The following is a 20,471-nucleotide window of genomic DNA, read 5'->3' as shown; positions in this document are numbered from 1 at the left end:
TTCCGTCCAGTAACTGGATGAGAGACGATTCAGTTTTTGCAGAAGCTTACAATTTAATATACGATTAGTAAAATGGCACAAAGCATGAGGCTCGTTACACTTTCATCTGCATGCAATTTGCTTAAAAATAATTGCTCTATCGTTTCATATACCACACGGTCAACGAGGTAAGATTAATCTTCAATTAAATTTTGCGACCTTTTTAACCTTTCCATGGCTACAGATTTAAGTTACTTAAAAATTATATTTGAAATACTGATACAAAAGCGTTATTATTTTTATGTTACTTTAAAAATAATAAAACATATGCAACATGTTCTATTTATCTAATTATGTATTATGCAAATTATAAAATGCAAGCATGTTGCAGCTCATGGTGGGCCAATGTAGAAATGGGTCCCCCTGATGCCATTTTGGGCATCACAGAAGCATATAAGAAGGATGACAATCCTAAGAAGATTAATTTAGGAGTTGGTGCTTATAGAGATGATAATGGTAAACCATTTGTGTTACCAAGCGTTCGTAAGGTAAATCATATTAGTTTTATTTTAAAAATACATCATGAATATATAATTTAATATTTCTTGATAAAATAATATTAATTACAGGCAGAAGAAAGAATTAGGAGTAAGGAAATGGACAAAGAATACTCACCAATAGCAGGAAATCCAACATTTTGTCAACATAGTATTAACTTGGCTCTTGGTCCAGATAGTGATGTTGTTTCAAATGGCTTGGTATGAATAATGCAATGCATATATTTTCCAACATCATTGAAGAATCATTTCTAATAAGCTTAATTAATCTTCTTTTTTAGAATGCTACTGTGCAAGGTATTTCTGGCACAGGTTCTCTCTGTATTGGAGCAACCTTTTTATCACACTTTTTCCCTGGTAATAAAGAAGTTTATGTACCAACTCCTACATGGGGAAATCATACTCCTTTATTCAAACTAGCAAGGCTTAGTGTAAAATCTTATCGTTATTATGATCCTAAAACTTGTGGACTGGATTTCCAAGGCGTAGTGGAAGATATATGTGTTAGTAACTTATAAATTTCATTAAAGACACAGTGTGGCATTATTAATGTATTTTCATAATTATAATTTTTACAGAGAATTCCAGAAAAATCCATCATCCTTTTCCATGCTTGTGCACATAATCCAACTGGGGTTGATCCAAAACCAGAACAATGGAAAGAATTATCAGATATTGTAAAGAAACGAAAACTTTTCCCTTTCTTTGACATGGCATACCAAGGATTTGCATCAGGTAAAGAGAAAATAAAGAAGTATTAATTGCTTCATAAATTAATGTTTTGACCATTGATTTAATATAATTTTATGTAAAATTTTAGGAGACATAGAAAAAGATTCTTTAGCTGTTAGAATATTCCTTAAAGAAGGACATCAAATTGCTTTAGCTCAATCTTATGCTAAAAATATGGGTCTATATGGTAAATATATCAATTTAGTAGTTAATAATTTTGTGTAACATATAAAGTTCTCAAACCATAATTTTAATTAGGTGAACGCGTTGGAGCATTCTCATTAATCACTTCCAGTAAAGATGAAGCAGCTCGTACTCTTTCACAATTGAAGATTTTAATTAGGCCAATGTATTCTAACCCTCCTATTTATGGCGCCAGAATTGTGAATGAAATATTAGGAGACTCTCAATTAAGAGAGCAATGGCTTTGTGACGTTAAAGGAATGGCTGACCGTATTATTTCGGTACGTCAAAAGTTGAAAAATAACCTTGAAAAGCTTGGCAGCTCTCGTGACTGGACCCACATTACAGACCAAATTGGAATGTTTTGCTTTACTGGTCTTAAACTTCCCGAGGTAATACATTTTTTACATTATTTTTATTGCCTAATTTGCTCATAAACATGCACATTATAAGATACTTATAGAACGATAAGTATATAGAAAAAGACATAATAAATTATTTGCATTAACGTTTTACAGGTAGAAAAACTTACAAAAGATTACAGCATTTACCTGACAAAGGATGGTAGAATATCTATGGCAGGAGTAACATCAAAGAATGTAGAATACCTTGCACAGGCCATGCATGAAGTGACAAAATAATTCAACATCCTGATCAACATTTACATGAAATCAAACTTTGCCTTGTAATGTCAAGATACACACCAGTTTTCTCTCTTTCTTTCTATACACATAAAATAATAGAATTCAGTAAAAACGTAATGCATTTAATCTTGCATGTTATTTTTATAAAGGCACTGCAGGCAGTGTAGCCTACATATTAAAAATTTGAATAGAATATCATGTATATTAATTACAAATGTATAATACTTCATTAGAATAATTAAAACAATTTCTCATGATATTAATAAAATTTATAGACTAATTTCTGTTATTATGTTATTCTCCTCTAATTTAAGAAAATAATTACCTTTTGATATTTTACAATGTACATCAACCCATTTATCATATAAAAAAAATTACAAATATATCACATACTTTCAAATATTATCTTCATATGTATTATTAAGCAGTAATATAAGAAAATTTGTTTTCTGTTTTATACAGAAATTCTGAAAGAATGAAGATTCATATTGAAAGTAGAAATAATAGTTATCGAAATGTATTTCAATTTGAAGAGAGATTCCTTTAAAAATTTTTTATAACATATACGGATTGGAACAAATTTAATTTTATGATTAGTTGTTGAATATTAACAGTAATAAAGACATTTGTACACTAATCAAAATGAATAAGTCATTTCTACAAAAAAGGAATAATAATGTTTGCGAATATAAGCAGATTACAAATTAAACAAAATTTTTTTAAAGTAATTTAAAAAGAATTTTGAGTTATTAATACAAAAAGGAAGGAAGTTCTTACACTAAATGAAAATATTATCTCATTTCCTAGAAAATTATAATTTTTGAATTATATTATTATATAAATGAATTATATTACTATATAATTTATTATATAATTGAATTATATTATTATATGTTGCAGCAAGTGAACGATATATTTTTCTTTCCTCTAAGCGATATATTATACATAATAAATGTATTTCATACTTGACTGTAACAAATTTAAATATACAAAAAGTAAATGAAAAGGAATAATAAGACAGAATAAAATATTATACAACTTCAATTGAATATCTCTAGTACGTGAGAACAGAATTATATTTGTTAATTGGTGTCTATTTCATATTATTTTGTAAAATACAAAAGAAGCTCTAGAAAATAGTTTCTAAATTACAAAACAATTGAAGTGTTCTTAAGGAAAATAACATATTTTTCAAAATTGTTTTGGCACGTTATACTGTCCATAGGAACGCTTTGATTTTAAATTCGCGCGCGTGATAAATCGTAAATAGTTAGCAGTGTTGCGAGTAGATAATTCGAGAATCGAGATTTCTACAGTAGCACGGTGGGGGTTCATTCTCCTACGTGCATATGTGTTGATGCGACAATGGCTCATATATATATATATATATATATATATATATATATATATGTAATCGAATATCCTATCAGCTGACTATGGCACTGGATGATATCATATTTATCGATACTTTTTATCGATTAAGGAGTATTTAATTTAAATTAATATTCGCAAAGTTCCTCATTGATAAATCTTTACTGATAAGATACACGATAAAATTATTAACAGCACAGATTTTAATCGTATTAGCCTTGCGAATTAAATTCATTTAGGCGTAAAATATATAATATATTTAAATAAGTATGTTGCGCATGCGTAGTAAGTCGTAACTGAACACTTTATAAGCGTCATTTTGCTTCAATTCGCAGTGACTGGTATTGTCTTTATTGACGAAGGTGTCTCGCTGCCGTGTTTATAATAGAAATACGTATTATTAATTTATAATGTTTTAGAGGTTTATATATTTAGAAGAACTTTGCTAAAAATGTTTCGTCTAATTATTTGTTTGTGCGCTTTAACCACTCTAACGAGCGCAGATCTCGTGAGGTAAGTTTTACGTTTATCCTTTGTTAGAATGATCATTCATTTTTGTGTTTAATCTAATCAGTTTTACCTTTGAAACTGTTTTATAATCCATCATAAAACATAACAAAATCGAATTATATCAAAATATTATGTAAAAATTTATTTTTTGATTATATTTTAAGGGTTGGATTACATAAAATGGATAGCGTTAGAAAGCAATTTAAGGAAGTTGATACAGAATTAATTCAAGTACCCTTTGTACAAGGAGCAGGTTCTGCTCCGGAACCTCTTTCTAATTATTTAGATGCTCAATATTACGGTGTTATCAGTATTGGAACTCCACCACAGGACTTTAGGGTAGTTTTTGATACTGGTTCGTCGAATCTTTGGGTACCTTCAAAAAACTGTCATCTAATTAATATTGCATGCAGTAAGTATACATTAAAAATATAAAAATGCTAGATGAAAACTTTATCAAATTATTAATTAAATATTGTGCAAACGTTATATGTCCATTTGGACATAAATTGACAAAAATGGACATACATCTGTGCATTAAGCCATTCATATAATAACATGTTTTCATATATAAAATCCTGACTTCCAGGTGAATGAATATTAATTTTATATTGATTGAATGAAACATTTGTGTACATATTATACCATCAGTCTATAAACATCTAAAGAAAAAAAATTTAATTTACTTTTTGATAAGGAGTCTTACCTTTTTATCATTTAAGATACTTATCTGAATTATAACATAATGAATTGAATACAATTTTAGAAAATAGATAATTTGTAGAATATCTTGTACATATTTCATGTATTTATTTTACGTGTACTGTGCTCCGCTAACAAGAAGTCTCCTGAGAACAATTAGATTCCTACCAGAGGATTTCTTGTCAGCAGAGCACTATAGATACACATTCAGTGGAAACATGGCTGTATGTTTACAACTGTTACTATATTTATTTCCAAGATATAAATGACCTTTGCCATGTGATAACTTGTTAATTAAAGGCGTAACAGTCAGACTATAAAGTAACTACATTTATTACACCTTTAACCAATGAATGTTTGACTTTTATGTTAAGTTTATAGGGCTATAAAAATTTTCTGTAGAGATTATTACCTCAATATTTTATTATTATCACTATGTAGTATCATTACATGTAGTTCATAGTAAATTAATTTTTACTACACGATTTTTAAAGTCATATATTGTTATTCTCTTTGTTTCATTATTATTATAACTATTATGAAAACAAATAATGAAATAATAATTTATGAAATTTTATAACTAACGTAAAATGTTCTATATTTCACGCTTTCCTTTCTTCATTTTAGAATTGCATCACAAATACGACAGCACCAAATCAAACACTTATAAGAAAAATGGTACCGATTTTAATATTAGGTATGGTTCTGGAAGTCTCTCTGGCTATTTATCAACAGATACTGTTGATGTGAGTATTCTGTAAACACATAATTATGTATTTGCTATAAACCTGTTAATTAATTTGCTTATAAAACAAGTTAATTAATAATTAAGTATACAAGTTTACCTGTTATCTGTTATCATATTTATAAACATTCATTCACGAAAGCTTATTAATTATAAATTATGTTTTCTCTAAATTCAAGTACTGCACAGTACAATACATTATATTATTTATGATTTTTGTATTTCAGATTGCTGGAATGAAAGTTAATGATCAGACATTTGCTGAAGCATTAAGCGAGCCTGGACTGGCATTCGTTGCTGCTAAATTTGATGGTATTATGGGAATGGGGTATTCCAGAATTTCTGTAGATGGTGTGACACCAGTCTTCTACAACATGGTCAAACAAGGATTAGTGTCTCAACCCGTTTTCAGTTTTTATTTGAATAGGTATATATTTCACTGAATAGTAATTGAACATTTCCATTTCAGAGAAAACTTTCATAAACTATATTAATTTATAAATTTAGGGATCCTAATGCTGAGCTGGGTGGAGAAATGCTTTTAGGAGGTTCAGATCCAAACCATTACAAAGGTGAATTTATTTATGTCCCTGTAGACAAGAAGGGTTACTGGCAATTCAAGATGGACAGGTAATATTCTTTATGGTATATTTTTAAAAATATACCCCTTGAAACGCATTTCAAATCTATAATCATACTTACAGTGTTGAAGTTGGTAAAGGCACTAAAGTTTGTAAAAATGGATGCGAAGCTATCGCCGACACAGGCACCTCGTTGATAGCAGGTCCAGTCGATGAAGTTAGTGTAATTAATAAAAAGATTGGAGCCACTCCCATCTTAGGCGGTGAAGCAATTGTAATTATCAACAATCATTTATAATTATTTTACAAATACTACATTGACTACATCTATTATTTTATGTTTAAAGGTGGACTGTAATTCAATTCCTAACTTGCCAACGATTACTTTCACATTGGGTGGTCATGCCTTCCCATTGAGAGGTGAAGATTACGTTTTGAAGGTAATATGATTTTTGGTAACTCTATTTTTGTGTTTAATTCCCATCTAAATTTTTTACAATATATTGCATATATTTCCAAAATAGGTTACACAATTTGGAAAAACAGTTTGCATGAGCGGGTTCATGGGAATGGATATTCCCCCACCAAATGGTCCTCTATGGATCTTGGGAGACGTATTCATTGGTCGTTACTACACTGAGTTTGATATGGGAAACAATCGCGTTGGTTTCGCTGAAGCTGTATAGACATAAAATTTAACTTACTTCCCTGTTATGTTTTCATTATTATGTAACATATTATTTTGATACAACTTTTATATTTGTTTGGATAGCATTCTCTTGCCTTTCAAACGTAACATTGTAATTTTGAACAGAAAAATAAACATTAATTAAATAAAAATTTACTCTTTTGTAGTACAATGCATAAAATAGATATTTGTAATAAATAGTAGTATAATAGTAGTACAAATGTTATAAAGAACAAAATTTTTTCAAGTGATTTTCTATGTATTGAATTAAAGAATAAAACAAAATTTACAAAATATGTTTTACAATCTTATAATTCATCAATTTTTTAATTTATGTATAAATTTAGTTTTTAATCAGATGTTTTTTTTCTCAAACACAATATTTTACTTTTTGTTCCTGTATTTGTTCTCTATTAAAATTAATATTTTTTATCAAAAATAATCACAATAATTAAGACTATTAATTACCATTTATAATACATGTCATACAGATTTATACTGTAATATCAAATAAATTATCTTCACAAACATAATTATATACTGTAACAAATTTTAAATATTAAGGTACAAAAAGTAAAACAAGACTCTTTACTACTATTCTTTCTTTTTGACTGCATGAAGTGCATAATTTATTGCTGTTGATGTTGTCCAAAACCATTCATGTTTTAGAGGATTATAAAATATTCCATGAATTAATTTTGTTTTACAGCCACCTGTAAGAGAACAAATAATTTCACAATAAAAATGCTGCAATTAATCTACAGATACTATTAATAAAAATCGTTTTACATGTCTCTAGTAAACGTTGAGTTTCTGCTGGACTAATAAATTTGTTCCAATCATGAGTTCCTGATGGAACTAATTTCAATACATGTTCAGCTGCAATGATACCTCCCAACCAAGAAGGTAAAGTCTTGTTAAGTGTTGTAATAAATATTGAACCACCAGGTTGCAATACATCTACACAGTTCTGAGAAATAATTACATTTTTATATAAATTTACAGAAGTTACTCTTGTTGCAGACATAATATTATACCTTTAAAAATAACTCTTTATCGTCTACATGTTCTATAACTTCTGAAGCTATTACAGCATTATATCTATTTTTATTTTCACAAGCAAAATTTTCAATACTTGTTTCAATATAATTTAATTGCTCCTGTAAGCTGTCATCCAATATAGCATGTTCTTTTGCGATTTTTATTAATTCCTTAGATGCATCAATTCCAGTTACTTGAGCTCCTATTCTAGCTAATGGTTCCGTTAATAATCCTCCACCACAACCAACATCTAAGATTTTAAGTCCTTCTAGTGGTAAGTGTGTACTTTCAATTTTAACTCCTGTATTCGCTAGACCATCTCGTACAAACTGTATTCTAAGAGGATTCAATGCATGCAATGCACGCATGTCACCATTTATGTCCCACCATTTATTGCTGAATTTAGAAAGATGCTCTACATTTGCGAAATCAACAGTCGATCTTTTAATCGCATTTGATTTAGGGTCAACCTGTTCAGTCAGTCTAAAATACAAATAGCATTATAAATTTTATAATAGCACATTGAACGCCAGCCTTGCATTTTTACGAGATTTTCTGCCTTTGTCTGACTACCAGTTCTGCGACAGTGCAGGATTTCATCACTACTATCTATATAGGACAGGGTGTTTCAGTGAGTACAGTGGAATATTTCGGAAGGAGTTGACGTTACAAAGAAGATGTTTCTACAAGTTATTTCAGTTTCGCAGTTACGCGAAATTTACGACTGTCGCGAATTCAATCGTTTTAACTTATGACCCGCTGAAAGGAATAATATAAAATGGTACATTACTGAATTCGTCTCAAAACCAGCTATCATAATATAAATAAAAAAATACATGGTTTCATTTAAGATCAACTTGACATTAAAATCTTTCCTACCCTTACACTCATAAAAAAACTATCAATACTACATAATGCGTATTTTCGTATCACACTTTTAAGGAAACATTTTTTTTCAATTTCAACCCCTTCTAAGATATTCCACTGTGAATACATAGCTGGCCGAAACATCCTGTTCCACCGGCACTCAGGCTCCCAACAGCGAATATTTAGCCAGCGTGCAATGTGTTAACAGCTCAGTTTAGTATTTTGCCAGATATATAGGTTAAGTACTTATTTTGAATAACACTTCTCATGGATATAGACCGAAAAGGCAAACACTTTATAATCCTCATGATTTATTTTATGGGGTTATCAAATACGGAAAAAAATTTATCAAATGTAATATGAAGTTCTCAAAAGTGTATCAAAACAAATAAGCGTAAACGATGAATATAGGGGAGAATGGAGCTGTCACTAACTGACCATGACTGCGATTATTTTCGTAACTAATATGGATTTCTTAATTTACTATTTATGTGTACAATATCTCAGATGCATAATAAACAATCCAAAATATTGCCGACAGCGCTCAGCGTTCCGTTGCAGGAAATGAGAACGGAATGATGTCGATAGAAACTGTGATGACGTCATGCATTACTGCATTACACTCATTCTTTGTTAAATCTAGATCTAGAAGTTGCTGGAAATTTCGAATAAGCTTATTGTGGCTTGACTAGAAATATAGTTCTGCAATTCTGTGTTACTCCACTATATTCAACTATATTCAAACTCTGTTCTACATTCTGTTCCTTTCCTTTCCATCCAAAAGATTTAGCTGCTTTAGATAATTTATTGCGATCAGACAAAATATTGACACTAACAGGAAACCCAACGTTTGCTATTTTTCCACAATAAGGTAAACCTTTATTACTTATAGCTTACATTGCAGAGCTAATAGATGCCACTGTTTTATTTATTTTTGAGAATACCTCATTCCATGCATAAGCATTATCTTTTCATGTAACCTTATTTATATAACACAACATTAAAAATGCGAAATAATGCACATAATTTTTCTATTAGTCAACGTTATCTTTCTCAATCAGTTAAAATTATTGTATATTAAATAATTAACAGAAAATACATATAATACGTATGTGCATATAATGTAAAATTCTTGAAAATATCAGACATATCGTTGACAACTTCTATTAATCATAATCGCATGATGATTTTTTGGCCATTCGTTTCAAAAATACGGCTGAGCAATTAAATGTAATTAAAGGGCAGTAAGGTACAATTAAAGAGCAATTGTTTAAGTTTAAGCCATCATTTATTGAGATATGATAAGTTTTATACGTCGATATAACCTAGCAGACTGACATCTGCGGCCAACTTCGCGTCGGTGCGAATAGCACGATGATTTTTTGTCTAGATTTCTCGAAAACAAGAGGTGGGCAGGCAATTAAAACTAATTACAGAACAATAAAGGGCAAGGAAAGAACAATTATTTAAGCCATTCTGCAATGAGATAGAGCAGTTTTTTGAATTGATGAAAAATATTAGACTTGTGAATGTTGCCAATTTAACGCAGTTGTAATAGCATGATTATTTTTTCGAAAGTTTTGGAAAATTAGGAGTGAACAATTAAAATTAATTCCACAGCAGTAAGGTGCAATTAAAGAGCAATTGTTTAAGTCACTGCACAATGTGGTAGAGCAAGTTTTTGAGTTATGATCTGTATTAAAGTTACTGGGGATATGCGCATGCACATTTGGAAGTTACTAGATTTCTGTTTCATATTTTTATTTATAGAATTTGTTGTTTATTGACTTAATTGTTGCTTATTCTGGGTTGAGTAATTAATTTTGAGCAAAGAGCAATTTTTTGGTAGCCTCGGTAGATCGTTTTGTGCATCATTTTAGAAGTTTTGTGATATTGAATGATCGTTACCAATCCGTAAAAGTCCCTAGATAACCAAAACAGTTTTTTGGAAATATCTCGAAAACGAAAAGTGAACAATGAACAATAATATATGAGTAATTATGGGCAATTAAAGAGCAATTATTTGACTTACGTTCTATTCGAATTGGTTACTAGTGTGAGCTAACTTCACATGGGTTAGGAAACGGAACTTTCACAACAATGTGAATATAATATTATAAAGAATATTTGTAAGGATACTACAAATATTTTGCCAATTTGATCAGTTGTGTTTAATCAAAAATGCAAAGAACCAATTACATATTTCATTCAACTAATCCTATTGGTTAATCGTATAATATAACACAGCCGGCTCAAATAAGTTGTATGCATTCCCATCTTGTTTCTGAATAAACTTGAAGAGCGCGTAAATCGGCCATGCTTGATATTATCTTGCCGTAATTAATAGAATTATATACTTTAGACTTTAGAATGAAAAAAAGAGATAACACTCATATAAAAACAAAACAGGTAAATATATAGAAATGTTATAATGAGAAATGCATTGATAAGGAGATTAATAACAGTTGTTTTTATTCAACAGCATGAAATTATTAATTTCGACTGACACTTACTAATTTCTTACATTCTTAACATTTATTGTAAAATGTAATCGTTTGAGATATGTTGTTACAGAATGCCACAGTTCACAATGAGAAACAATCACAAAAGAAAATATCAATATATTTTACGAAAGTATCAAAAGATGAAACACTTAAAAATAACGATAATATGATAAGTGATACTGTTAAAGTTAGTGATGCATTAAATGCAGGAATGTCTAAAAAGCGAAAGGTGACAGAAGATTTGGAGTTATTGGGTACTTCTTTAAAAATTATGAAACATGATACTTCCAGTATAAATAGCGCAAAAAAAATAGAACAAACACTTCCAGTTATGAAGGAATGTAATGTGATTCAAAATGTGTTCAAAGATATTACTACTGCCATAAGCAAAACTAATGATATAAGTAAAAATCTGTCTGTATCGCCTAAAAAAAATGTAACTATAGAAAAACATGAATACAACAAAAATATAGATAAATGCAAAAATATATTACACAAATGGGATGAAAAGAAAGCGGAATCTGTAAATGTAGAATCAAGAAAAAGGAACATAATGCTGAACAGTATTAGCTCTGATACAGTTTTTAATATCAAAGAGAATAAATCGCATTCTGTAGAAAGCAAGGAAAATAATGTATTAATGTACAATAACATTGCACAATTAGATAAGTTGAAAGAGCTTGATAAATCAGATTTAGCATTAGGAACATGTATTATAGATGATTTTAATGATTGTTTTGAAGATGAATGGACTATGGACAATCAAGTCAGTTTTGAGTCTTTGCAAAGATGTACAATTATTGATGTGAATAGAGAATACAACAGGTTGTTACTTACTGTAAAACATGAAGACTTTACATCAACTGCAACTGTTATATGTTCAGGTTTCTGGTAAGGATCATTAATACATGCTAAAACTTTTTATACAATGTATACCATAAAGTCATCAAATAATTTAAAATGATAGTGAATTTTGTACTTATTAAACATCTTTCGTTTTGAAAATAATGCTTTCTGTATTATAAATTATCCTCTTTTATGTACAACATATATAAAACCATATTTTTAACTGAAATTTAGGAAAGATGTAAAAGTAGAGAAAGATGATATTGTTGTGATACAAGCAAGAAAGGAAGCTCAATATTGGGTTATAGACAATAGTAGTGGCTTTCTTGTTATTCATCCAGATGTATTAATATCTGGAACAACAGTAGTTGGTGCCTTATTTTGTAGAAGGAAAGCAGTTTTAGCAGAAAAATTTAGGAAAATAGAAAGTCTTCCTTACTATGAGGGAGATCAAACAGCAATGGTTATTGGAAGTCTAGCTCACCAGTTATTACAGAAGGTAATGAACATTAATTCATAACTATACTCTTAATACTTTTATTTTTATTTGAACACTGTTTACTGTTAATATTATAGGCCATACGTCAAGATGTACATCAATTATCTGATATTACAAAATTGATGGATGATATACTACAGTCTAAAGACACAACACATGTACTTTATGCAGCCAATATTACATTTAATGAGTGTAGACAGAAAATGCTCATATTTGTACCAAAAGTATTTGAATTTATTCAACATTATTTGAAAGGTATGCAAAATATTTAAACACTTAACATACTTCATTTTATTATTTATTTATTATTGATTGAGATGATAATATTTGCAGATAAAAAGCAAAAAGCAATAAGTAGTGTAAAAGCCAATTTTGAGGGGAATATTACTCATATACATGATATAGAAGAAAATCTTTGGCTTCCTAAATTGGGCATAAAAGGTAAAGTAGACGTTACATTGAATGTTAATATAAATTCAAAACCGAAAATTATGCCTCTTGAAATAAAGACAGGCAAACCTTCATTTTCTTTGGAGCATAAAGGTCAAATTATCTTGTATATTATGATGATGGCTCTTACGGGCCAAGACACAGATACAGGTCTTCTCTTATATTTAAGGTAATTTCTGTATTTACATAGCATAGTATAAAAATTGTAAAAAATTTATTGTATAGATTTTTTTAATTATAGGGAAAACATTATGCAAGAAATTAAAAGTGGATATCCTGAGAAAAGGGATTTAATATTATTAAGAAACACCTTAGCTAGTTATTTTATTCCTAAAATAACTGAAAAATCATTTGATTCAAATTCTAAGTCGAACTTACCAACATTGGAACTGCCAGAACCAATTAACCATCATAGTGCTTGTTCTAATTGTGTTTATAATGCACTATGTTGTGCTTATTTAAGCAAAGACATTACTATACAATTATCAGAATCACATCCGTTAATGAAACTTAGTAAACAAATTTTAGATAAATTCAAACCAACACATTTTGAGTATATTGAAAAATGGGTTTCTTTATTACAACTAGAGGAAAGTGCACAATCCTCTGTTGATATAGTAAGATATATATGGACCTTAAATCCAGAGAAGAGGTAAGAAGTAATAGTTTTTACAAATTTATTGTGTATTTATTTATCTTTTTCTTTTGCAGAGAAGCAAAGAAAACGTGTATTTGTAATTTAAAGATAATAGGAAAAGTCATTGAATATGATTCTAGATTTCAACATACTTTTGTTCGTGCAAATGTAAATCGACAAGATGTTAATATTCCATACATGGAATTTACAGAGAATGATTATGTTTTGGTGAGTACAAACTCGCGTGTTAACATATCAGCAGGATTTATACTAAACATAAGAGAAGATTGCGTCAACGTTTTATTAGATAGGTATGTAAAAATATAGGCGTAGACTTAATTCTGTAGGCTTAAGCCTAAAATAAAGTTATAATTATTTAATTTCAGAGACATTACAAAATACAATAATTCTGAGCTGTTTCATATCGACAAATATTCATCTTCTAGTTTTATTTCCTTTAATCTTGCAAACGTAGGTGGTTTAATGGGTGACAGTGAAATCTGTACAAAATTACGAGATATTGTGATAGACAGGTTTGTAATTTATCTAAAAATATGGTATATTTCTCAGCGTTAATTAATTGCATGCTTGCATTAGGAAACCAGCAACGTTTATGAAAGGATTGTCTCAATCGATCGTACACAAAAGTGCAAAAATAATTAACGAACTAAACGAAAATCAACAAAAAGCAGTTCTGAAAGCAATGATCGCGAATGATTACATTTTGATCAAAGGAATGCCAGGTACAGGAAAAACTCAAACATTGGTGGCTTTAATAAAACTGTTGTACGAAATGAAATGTTCTATTCTAATTACTGCACATACGAATAGTGCTGTAGATAATATTCTAATGAAATTACTTGACAAGGATATTGATTTTTTACGATTGGGTTCATCTGTTCATCCATCGCTAAAACATAAAACTGAGGAATATGTAACTGCGAATTGTCATTCTCCTGAGAGTTTGAAGACAATTTACTCTAATAAAGTACGAAATATTTTAAAACATTTTATGCTTATAAGTCTTTAGGAATCTTTGTAGAAAGTTTTAATAATTTTAGAACATCGTTGGAGTAACTTGTTATGGTTCTCATCATGCACTTCTTGGTAAACGCATGTTTGATGTGTGTGTTGTTGATGAAAGTACTCAAGCATTACAGCCTACTGTATTGCGACCTTTATACAGTGCGCGTAAATTTGTTCTTGTGGGAGATCCTGATCAACTACCGCCAATCATTAAAAGCAAAGTTGCTAGGTGTATATAAAAACTTCTAATAATATTCTAACAATAATATTGTTGTCAAAGCAGTATTATTGTTGATAACAATATTATATCAATTTTATTATGTTTCTATTTTAGGAAACTTGGTGCAGATGAATCTTTATTTGTAAGACTCCATAACGAGAATAACACCGTTAATTTGACAAAACAGTATAGAATGAATAAAAATATTATGCAATTAGCAAACAAGTTGACATATAACGATGCACTGGAACCAGGAAATACAGTGATAAAAAATGCTACTTTTAATGCATCGCATAGTGAAGTAAGTTTACTTGTTATTTGCTCTCACTTAATAATTCATGTATATGTATGATAGAATTTTATTTTAGAATTTGATAAAAGAAGCAGGATGGATACACAAGGTACTTTCACAGGATATAAATGATTCGGTAATTCTATTGAATACAGGTTGTACTGCTGATTTAAAAGTAAACTTGGAATGTACCGATTTGTATCCGCAAAGTGATCAAATGTATTCAAATATTTGGGAAGCTGGTATAATCTTGAAATTACTAAATACTCTTACACAGGTGAAATTTAGTACATTATTATTTCTAAATTGAAAATTAAAAAACAGATAATTATAGCATATCATTTTGCAGATGGATGTAAAACCCCAAAACATCGGAGTTATTGCACCCTATAGAGCACATGTAGCTTTATTGAAAAAAATTGTCCTTCAAAATATTGAAATAAATACTGTCGATCAGTATCAAGGACGTGACAAGGAAATTATAATTTATTCTTGTGTAAAAAGTTCTACTGAGATTAGTGATATAAAAGAGGTATGTTACTTGAATTTTATGCAACTAATTAAATTAATTAGAGACAACTTTGACTTATTTTGTTCCAATTATAGGACTTCGAAATCTTAGGAGATCATCGGAGATTAACTGTGGCCATAACGAGAGCAAAGCATAAATTAATTGTTATTGGAGATGTACATACGCTATCACAGTATTCGCCGTTTAAAAAATTGTTTAATTTAATTGAAGCTAATAATATAGTAAACTTGCATGAGAGTTGTGATGATTTTTCGTGGAAAAGTATTGTGTCTATATTGCGATAATTTCTTTTTCATTTACATACCGTATTTATTTAAAAACATATTTTATTTACAACAACAAAAAATTGTTCATATTTATAAAATTCAAGAGTGTTCGCTATTATGTGTAATCATATGTACCTCATCAATTATATATTCTTTTCATTTTTTAAATTGTTCATATTTATAAAATTCAAAAATGTTCGCTATTATGTGTAATCATATGTATCTCATCAATTATATATTCTTTTAATTTTTTAAATACTTTTTTAGAACTGTAATTTATTAATATTGCTTTTATATTATAATTAAAAAAATATATTGTTATACCCTGTATAATTATCTTATTGACCTTTAAAGAGTACAATCTTATTAATAATTTTCAGTGACTATTTAAATTGTCCATTTTATTTAACACTATATAATGCAACTTTATTTTTATGTATTTTTTGTAACACGCATTAAATGAACAACATGGTTTTCTTTCAAGAATTTGTATATATATCGAATATCGAGATGAATAAGGAGAATAATTTAGTGGAACATGTATGTTGCATGCTAAGGTAAGTATTTTCTAGTTTTACCGACCTAAATGATAAAAACACAATTTGTTTTCTACGTTCGCTGCTGAAATATGCAGAGGTCGCTCAAAAACCAGTGATTTTTAAGAGGTCGGTATTACAGATCGCGAAGCACAAAAGTCTATAAGCTGCCTGCGTCTGTGCGTAGGACGAAAAAAATGTCTATATAGTATTTTATAAACAGAAAAAAACAATATAACGCCCATGGACCTGACACCTCAGAATATTACGTCATAGACGCAACGCAATATTGCACTGTGCTGCATTACCTTGCGTTCAATGTACATACACTTGGGCTAAGTTCCTGCACCAGACGTATTTTATATATATTTTTAACGTTTCTTGAGCAATTAATATCTTGGAAACGATGCCTCGAACACAATTTCGTTATTTTTTATTTTTGTCTCATATTCACACGTACAGTCATTCCATCAAATTTCTGGCACCTGTTGCCATATGCTGTATCCGCAGATTGAAAAGTATGGAAATATCTACCCACCACTCGTGGTGCGTATGTACTTGGCGCGAGTCTCTACCGAGACTCCTGATAACAGCAAATATGAATTTTATGTACCACTTTACATTATAAATCATTAATTTGTAAGAATAATTCTCTATTTTCCAAATCACTATACTGCGGATTTTTATGCAAATATCTATTTTTATAACTACGAGTAAAAAATGGAATCTAAGTAAAGGTGTATTTCATCTTTCTTTTTTATATTTTATATTCTTTTTTAATTTTTTATATTTTATATATTTTTGCATATTATTTGCATCCTGTTACTTTTTGTACATTTAAAATTCCTATAACTCCATACAAATTCGCAGTATACTTATAACTGTTGTTCGAAAATTGAAGATATTATAATTATTCTAAATCACAGTCAAAAAATAGATTCATTTATTAATTCTAAATGAATGTCGACATTTGCAATAAATTTCTTATAAAAACGTTCATGGGGCACAACGTCAGGCGATAGAAAAAAAAAAAGAAGAAATATAAAACACGCGTTTCCAACCGAAATTTCTTATCGATCACTCGAATTTGTGTTTACGCGGGTTGCTAGCAGCGAGGCATGCTGGGTTGATAGAAGACCGTGATAGAAGACCCTAATCGCGAGCCAATCACAAGCTTGGATCACGGTATGGGCACTTCAGTCTTGAACTCGATCCAGAACGGTCACTGTCGGCTTGAACGAACGAAAATTTTTAGTGCAAAATCAGTTCACACAGAATCAGAAAAAAGCAAAATAAGTACACAGAAAGCATCGAATTAGAAAATAACAGTCGTTTTCCTGAGTATCTATCGGTGAGAGTGTTAATTTTAAAAGGTACGTTAAACGTTACATTCTACTTGAGAAATGATATTTATCATTTTTCAACCGGGTAGGTTTACGTTAAGTTCCGTGTCAAATTTTTCAGTATTCCTCTGGATGTGACTGGCATGCGACAAACTTTCGCATGCCCTCGAGTCGATTAATAATTGATTTTGTTGATCGCGTGCAGGGCAATTATATTATTATTCGCATAGTCCTCGTCATATCGACAAAACATCATTCTCCCGCGGTTTTGCTTCCGTTACCATCCTTCGCTGCTATTTCGTATTGCACAGATTAAGCACATTCTGTTCTCTTTATGCATTCGCGATTTAGTTTTTCTACGTATTGTTATGCCGGTATATGACATCTATGCTACTGTCAAAATTACCCGCTCGCCTTGCATTAGGTTCGATTTAGTTTTTGTGTCGTTCCCTATTTTTTCTTCTTTTTCATACAGCAAGGGAAGACAGTTGTTTATTATGCTTCTATATACTGAATTAAGTTGATCTATTCGTATAATTATTGAAACATATTTTGATTGTGTCTATTGGTGTATCAAGAGGAATAAAAAATGTTTGCTTTGGAGTTGTAATTATATTATTGCTTTACTATTGATGTTATAAAGAAGTATTTGCATATTTTAGAACTACCAAAATGACAGAAAGGAAAGCTGTTATTAAGAATGCTGACATGTCGGAGGAGATGCAACAGGATGCTGTTGACTGCGCAACTCAAGCACTTGAGAAATTTAATATAGAAAAGGTTTGTTTAAAAATGTTTTAAAACGGAAAAATAGTCTTTTATAGCAGGAGTAATCGTTGTTACATATGACAAAATGATTTTTTCTAACCTAAACATTAGTCGTTTTTACATTTCTTGTAATCGCGCGATAAGTCAAATAATATAAAAATGATTCATCATATTGGATGTTTTTCAATTGTACATAAGAAATGATACGAGCGATAATTATAGTCTACAAAAGTATATAAGATTGATAAAATATTGTTTTACCTTTTAGGATATCGCAGCATTTATTAAGAAAGAATTCGACAAGAAATACAATCCAACATGGCATTGCATTGTGGGACGTAACTTTGGAAGCTACGTGACACATGAAACAAGACATTTTATCTATTTTTATCTCGGTCAGGTAGCCATCCTCCTTTTCAAGAGTGGATAAACTGAATTCTTATTCTATGTTTTACCATCCTTTCTTCCTCCCTTCTCACATGTTACATGGAATATCTTAAAATCACATCACCATCTGTGTAAGAAAAATGATAAATTCTGTGTTACAAATGAAAATTTCTTTCTGCAAATGAAATCGCGCCCTGAGTAAAAGAGTAAAAAATGATATATGAGTACTAATTGACTTTGTTTTACTTATCTCAAGAGATAAGACAATGACGAAAAATTATGTAAAATATAAAGGGCAGGGAGACGATTAACAGAACGTAAAGAAGCGGAAAAGAGAAACCATTTGACATACAATTTTACATGTTAAAATGTATCGTGTATGCCAGAAAGTTTGTTGTGTTGTTTTATATTAAGTATATAATACGAGGTTGAGTTCAATACTGGCGATTTTAAATTAATAAAATTTTTAGTGTTTATACACTAAAGTACACCCTAAGTATGTAATTTTCATACGAATTTATGTATGGTTTTTATTGTCTTACCACATGCTTGAGGAAACTGTACCTATTAGTTGTAATAATGAATGTAAGCTAAACTGACCGATTGCCTGCAGTCATTTTATGCGACTTGTACAATTGTCCCTTTGTTCTGTGATGCTGTGCAACTCTAATTCATTTGAGTTCTAACATTTTTACAAATTCAAAGATTTGAAGGAAAAGTTTAACGATACCAGTGCATTATATTATTGTGCATAAAAATGTGATCATTTGAATGTTCACGTTATACAGTAAATAATATATCATAATATTTAAATTGAGTCACTGTCGTGCATTCGTAGTTTTTAATAATATGCACAGAAATTTACAAACATTGTTATAAGACGATATACACACAAGAACCCTTTTTTCCAGTGATCTATGTATTTAAACTATATAAATTTTATTCTTTCTGTAACATCTAATATTCAATCTTACAGTACTTATCAGTATATTTATAGTCTACATCTATACATGTATATTCATATATGTATATATGTAGATTGTACATAAATACTATACTATTTATATATAGTGCAATCTTCAAAGGCAAATTTTCATACCGTATTCGATTATCACAACGTTACTACATTGTTCAAATTCTAGACTGATTATTAAACATAGTCACAAATAGGACTTGCATAATTCTTTTTGTAAAGATTTCACATGGCATTTTTATAACACAATATACCTTGTAAGAGTTCGTCTAGATCATCAAAGTAATGGGAAAAAAGCAACCAATAATTTTCTAATTATGTTTAAATTAATTTTCCAGTAAATGTTTTCCAGGCAGCAGTGACTTTAGTGTTACTCTAATCTGTTAACGCACATAAATAAATAGAAATGTTGTTCTAGCTGCATCTATTTAAAGAAAAACCTGGCACTGTTTAGAATCGAGGTTTGTTAAATAAAAAAAATTAAGATTTCAACATAGTACTGTGAAATAAATTATGCTCAAGAAATTCATACATCGCTGATGAAAATGAATTCCTGCAGTTTACGTTTATTATCACTGTTATGTAACTAGAA

General features: G+C 29.6%; 5 protein-coding genes across 12 annotated transcripts; 4 read left to right on the top strand and 1 right to left on the bottom strand.

Annotated features, from left to right (window-relative positions):
• On the top strand, nucleotides 1–2,375 carry Got2 (glutamate oxaloacetate transaminase 2). The gene is made up of 8 exons (XM_076376924.1): nucleotides 1–167; nucleotides 371–527; nucleotides 609–737; nucleotides 818–1,039; nucleotides 1,115–1,271; nucleotides 1,357–1,455; nucleotides 1,527–1,843; nucleotides 1,970–2,375. Exons 1-8 carry the CDS (start codon nucleotides 73–75, stop codon nucleotides 2,090–2,092), a joined length of 1,299 nt encoding a protein of 432 aa, XP_076233039.1. The 5' UTR covers nucleotides 1–72; the 3' UTR covers nucleotides 2,093–2,375.
• Nucleotides 2,376–3,797: 1,422 nt separating this feature from the next.
• On the top strand, nucleotides 3,798–6,844 carry Cathd (cathepsin D). The gene is made up of 8 exons (XM_076376925.1): nucleotides 3,798–3,979; nucleotides 4,141–4,388; nucleotides 5,306–5,424; nucleotides 5,651–5,850; nucleotides 5,931–6,053; nucleotides 6,128–6,278; nucleotides 6,352–6,444; nucleotides 6,529–6,844. Exons 1-8 carry the CDS (start codon nucleotides 3,918–3,920, stop codon nucleotides 6,688–6,690), a joined length of 1,158 nt encoding a protein of 385 aa, XP_076233040.1. The 5' UTR covers nucleotides 3,798–3,917; the 3' UTR covers nucleotides 6,691–6,844.
• A 424-nt stretch (nucleotides 6,845–7,268) lies between these two features.
• Coq3 (ubiquinone biosynthesis protein COQ3, mitochondrial) lies at nucleotides 7,269–9,440 on the bottom strand. 5 transcript variants are annotated; one of them, XM_076376931.1, is made up of 4 exons: nucleotides 9,437–9,440; nucleotides 7,730–8,216; nucleotides 7,482–7,662; nucleotides 7,269–7,405 (listed from the first exon to the last, which is right to left on the bottom strand). In XM_076376931.1, exons 2-4 carry the CDS (start codon nucleotides 8,099–8,101, stop codon nucleotides 7,287–7,289), a joined length of 672 nt encoding a protein of 223 aa, XP_076233046.1. In that variant the 5' UTR covers nucleotides 8,102–8,216; nucleotides 9,437–9,440; the 3' UTR covers nucleotides 7,269–7,286. The 5 variants fall into 5 exon arrangements, with proteins under 5 accessions (XP_076233046.1, XP_076233041.1, XP_076233042.1 ...); XM_076376926.1 differs by lacking the exon at nucleotides 9,437–9,440 and adding an exon at nucleotides 8,847–9,317; XM_076376927.1 differs by lacking the exon at nucleotides 9,437–9,440 and adding an exon at nucleotides 8,880–9,317.
• On the top strand, nucleotides 9,252–16,172 carry Dna2 (DNA replication helicase/nuclease 2). 4 transcript variants are annotated; one of them, XM_076376922.1, is made up of 14 exons: nucleotides 9,252–9,471; nucleotides 11,175–11,995; nucleotides 12,185–12,449; nucleotides 12,527–12,704; nucleotides 12,783–13,068; nucleotides 13,141–13,551; nucleotides 13,611–13,847; nucleotides 13,923–14,069; nucleotides 14,134–14,524; nucleotides 14,598–14,791; nucleotides 14,897–15,083; nucleotides 15,151–15,351; nucleotides 15,424–15,606; nucleotides 15,681–16,172. In XM_076376922.1, the coding sequence occupies exons 2-14, from the start codon at nucleotides 11,271–11,273 to the stop codon at nucleotides 15,888–15,890; spliced, it is 3,615 nt and encodes a 1,204-aa protein (XP_076233037.1). In that variant the 5' UTR covers nucleotides 9,252–9,471; nucleotides 11,175–11,270; the 3' UTR covers nucleotides 15,891–16,172. The 4 variants fall into 4 exon arrangements, 3 of the variants coding, with proteins under 3 accessions (XP_076233037.1, XP_076233038.1, XP_076233036.1); XR_013001766.1 differs by lacking the exon at nucleotides 15,681–16,172 and having other exon boundaries at nucleotides 9,252–11,009; nucleotides 11,161–11,995; nucleotides 15,230–15,351; nucleotides 15,424–15,562; XM_076376921.1 differs by lacking the exon at nucleotides 9,252–9,471 and having other exon boundaries at nucleotides 11,161–11,995.
• A 1,434-nt stretch (nucleotides 16,173–17,606) lies between these two features.
• LOC143178615 (dynein light chain 2, cytoplasmic) lies at nucleotides 17,607–19,506 on the top strand. Its single transcript, XM_076377374.1, has 3 exons — nucleotides 17,607–17,781; nucleotides 18,414–18,531; nucleotides 18,788–19,506. Exons 2-3 carry the CDS (start codon nucleotides 18,424–18,426, stop codon nucleotides 18,947–18,949), a joined length of 270 nt encoding a protein of 89 aa, XP_076233489.1. The 5' UTR covers nucleotides 17,607–17,781; nucleotides 18,414–18,423; the 3' UTR covers nucleotides 18,950–19,506.
• The last annotated feature ends 965 nt before the right edge of the window (nucleotides 19,507–20,471 follow it).

This window comes from Calliopsis andreniformis, chromosome 4 (genome assembly GCF_051401765.1).
Source record: "Calliopsis andreniformis isolate RMS-2024a chromosome 4, iyCalAndr_principal, whole genome shotgun sequence".
NCBI classification, from domain to species: Eukaryota; Metazoa; Arthropoda; class Insecta; order Hymenoptera; family Andrenidae; genus Calliopsis; species Calliopsis andreniformis.
Note: the sequence above shows the minus strand (reverse complement) of the source record. Positions and strands in the feature narration are given on the sequence as shown.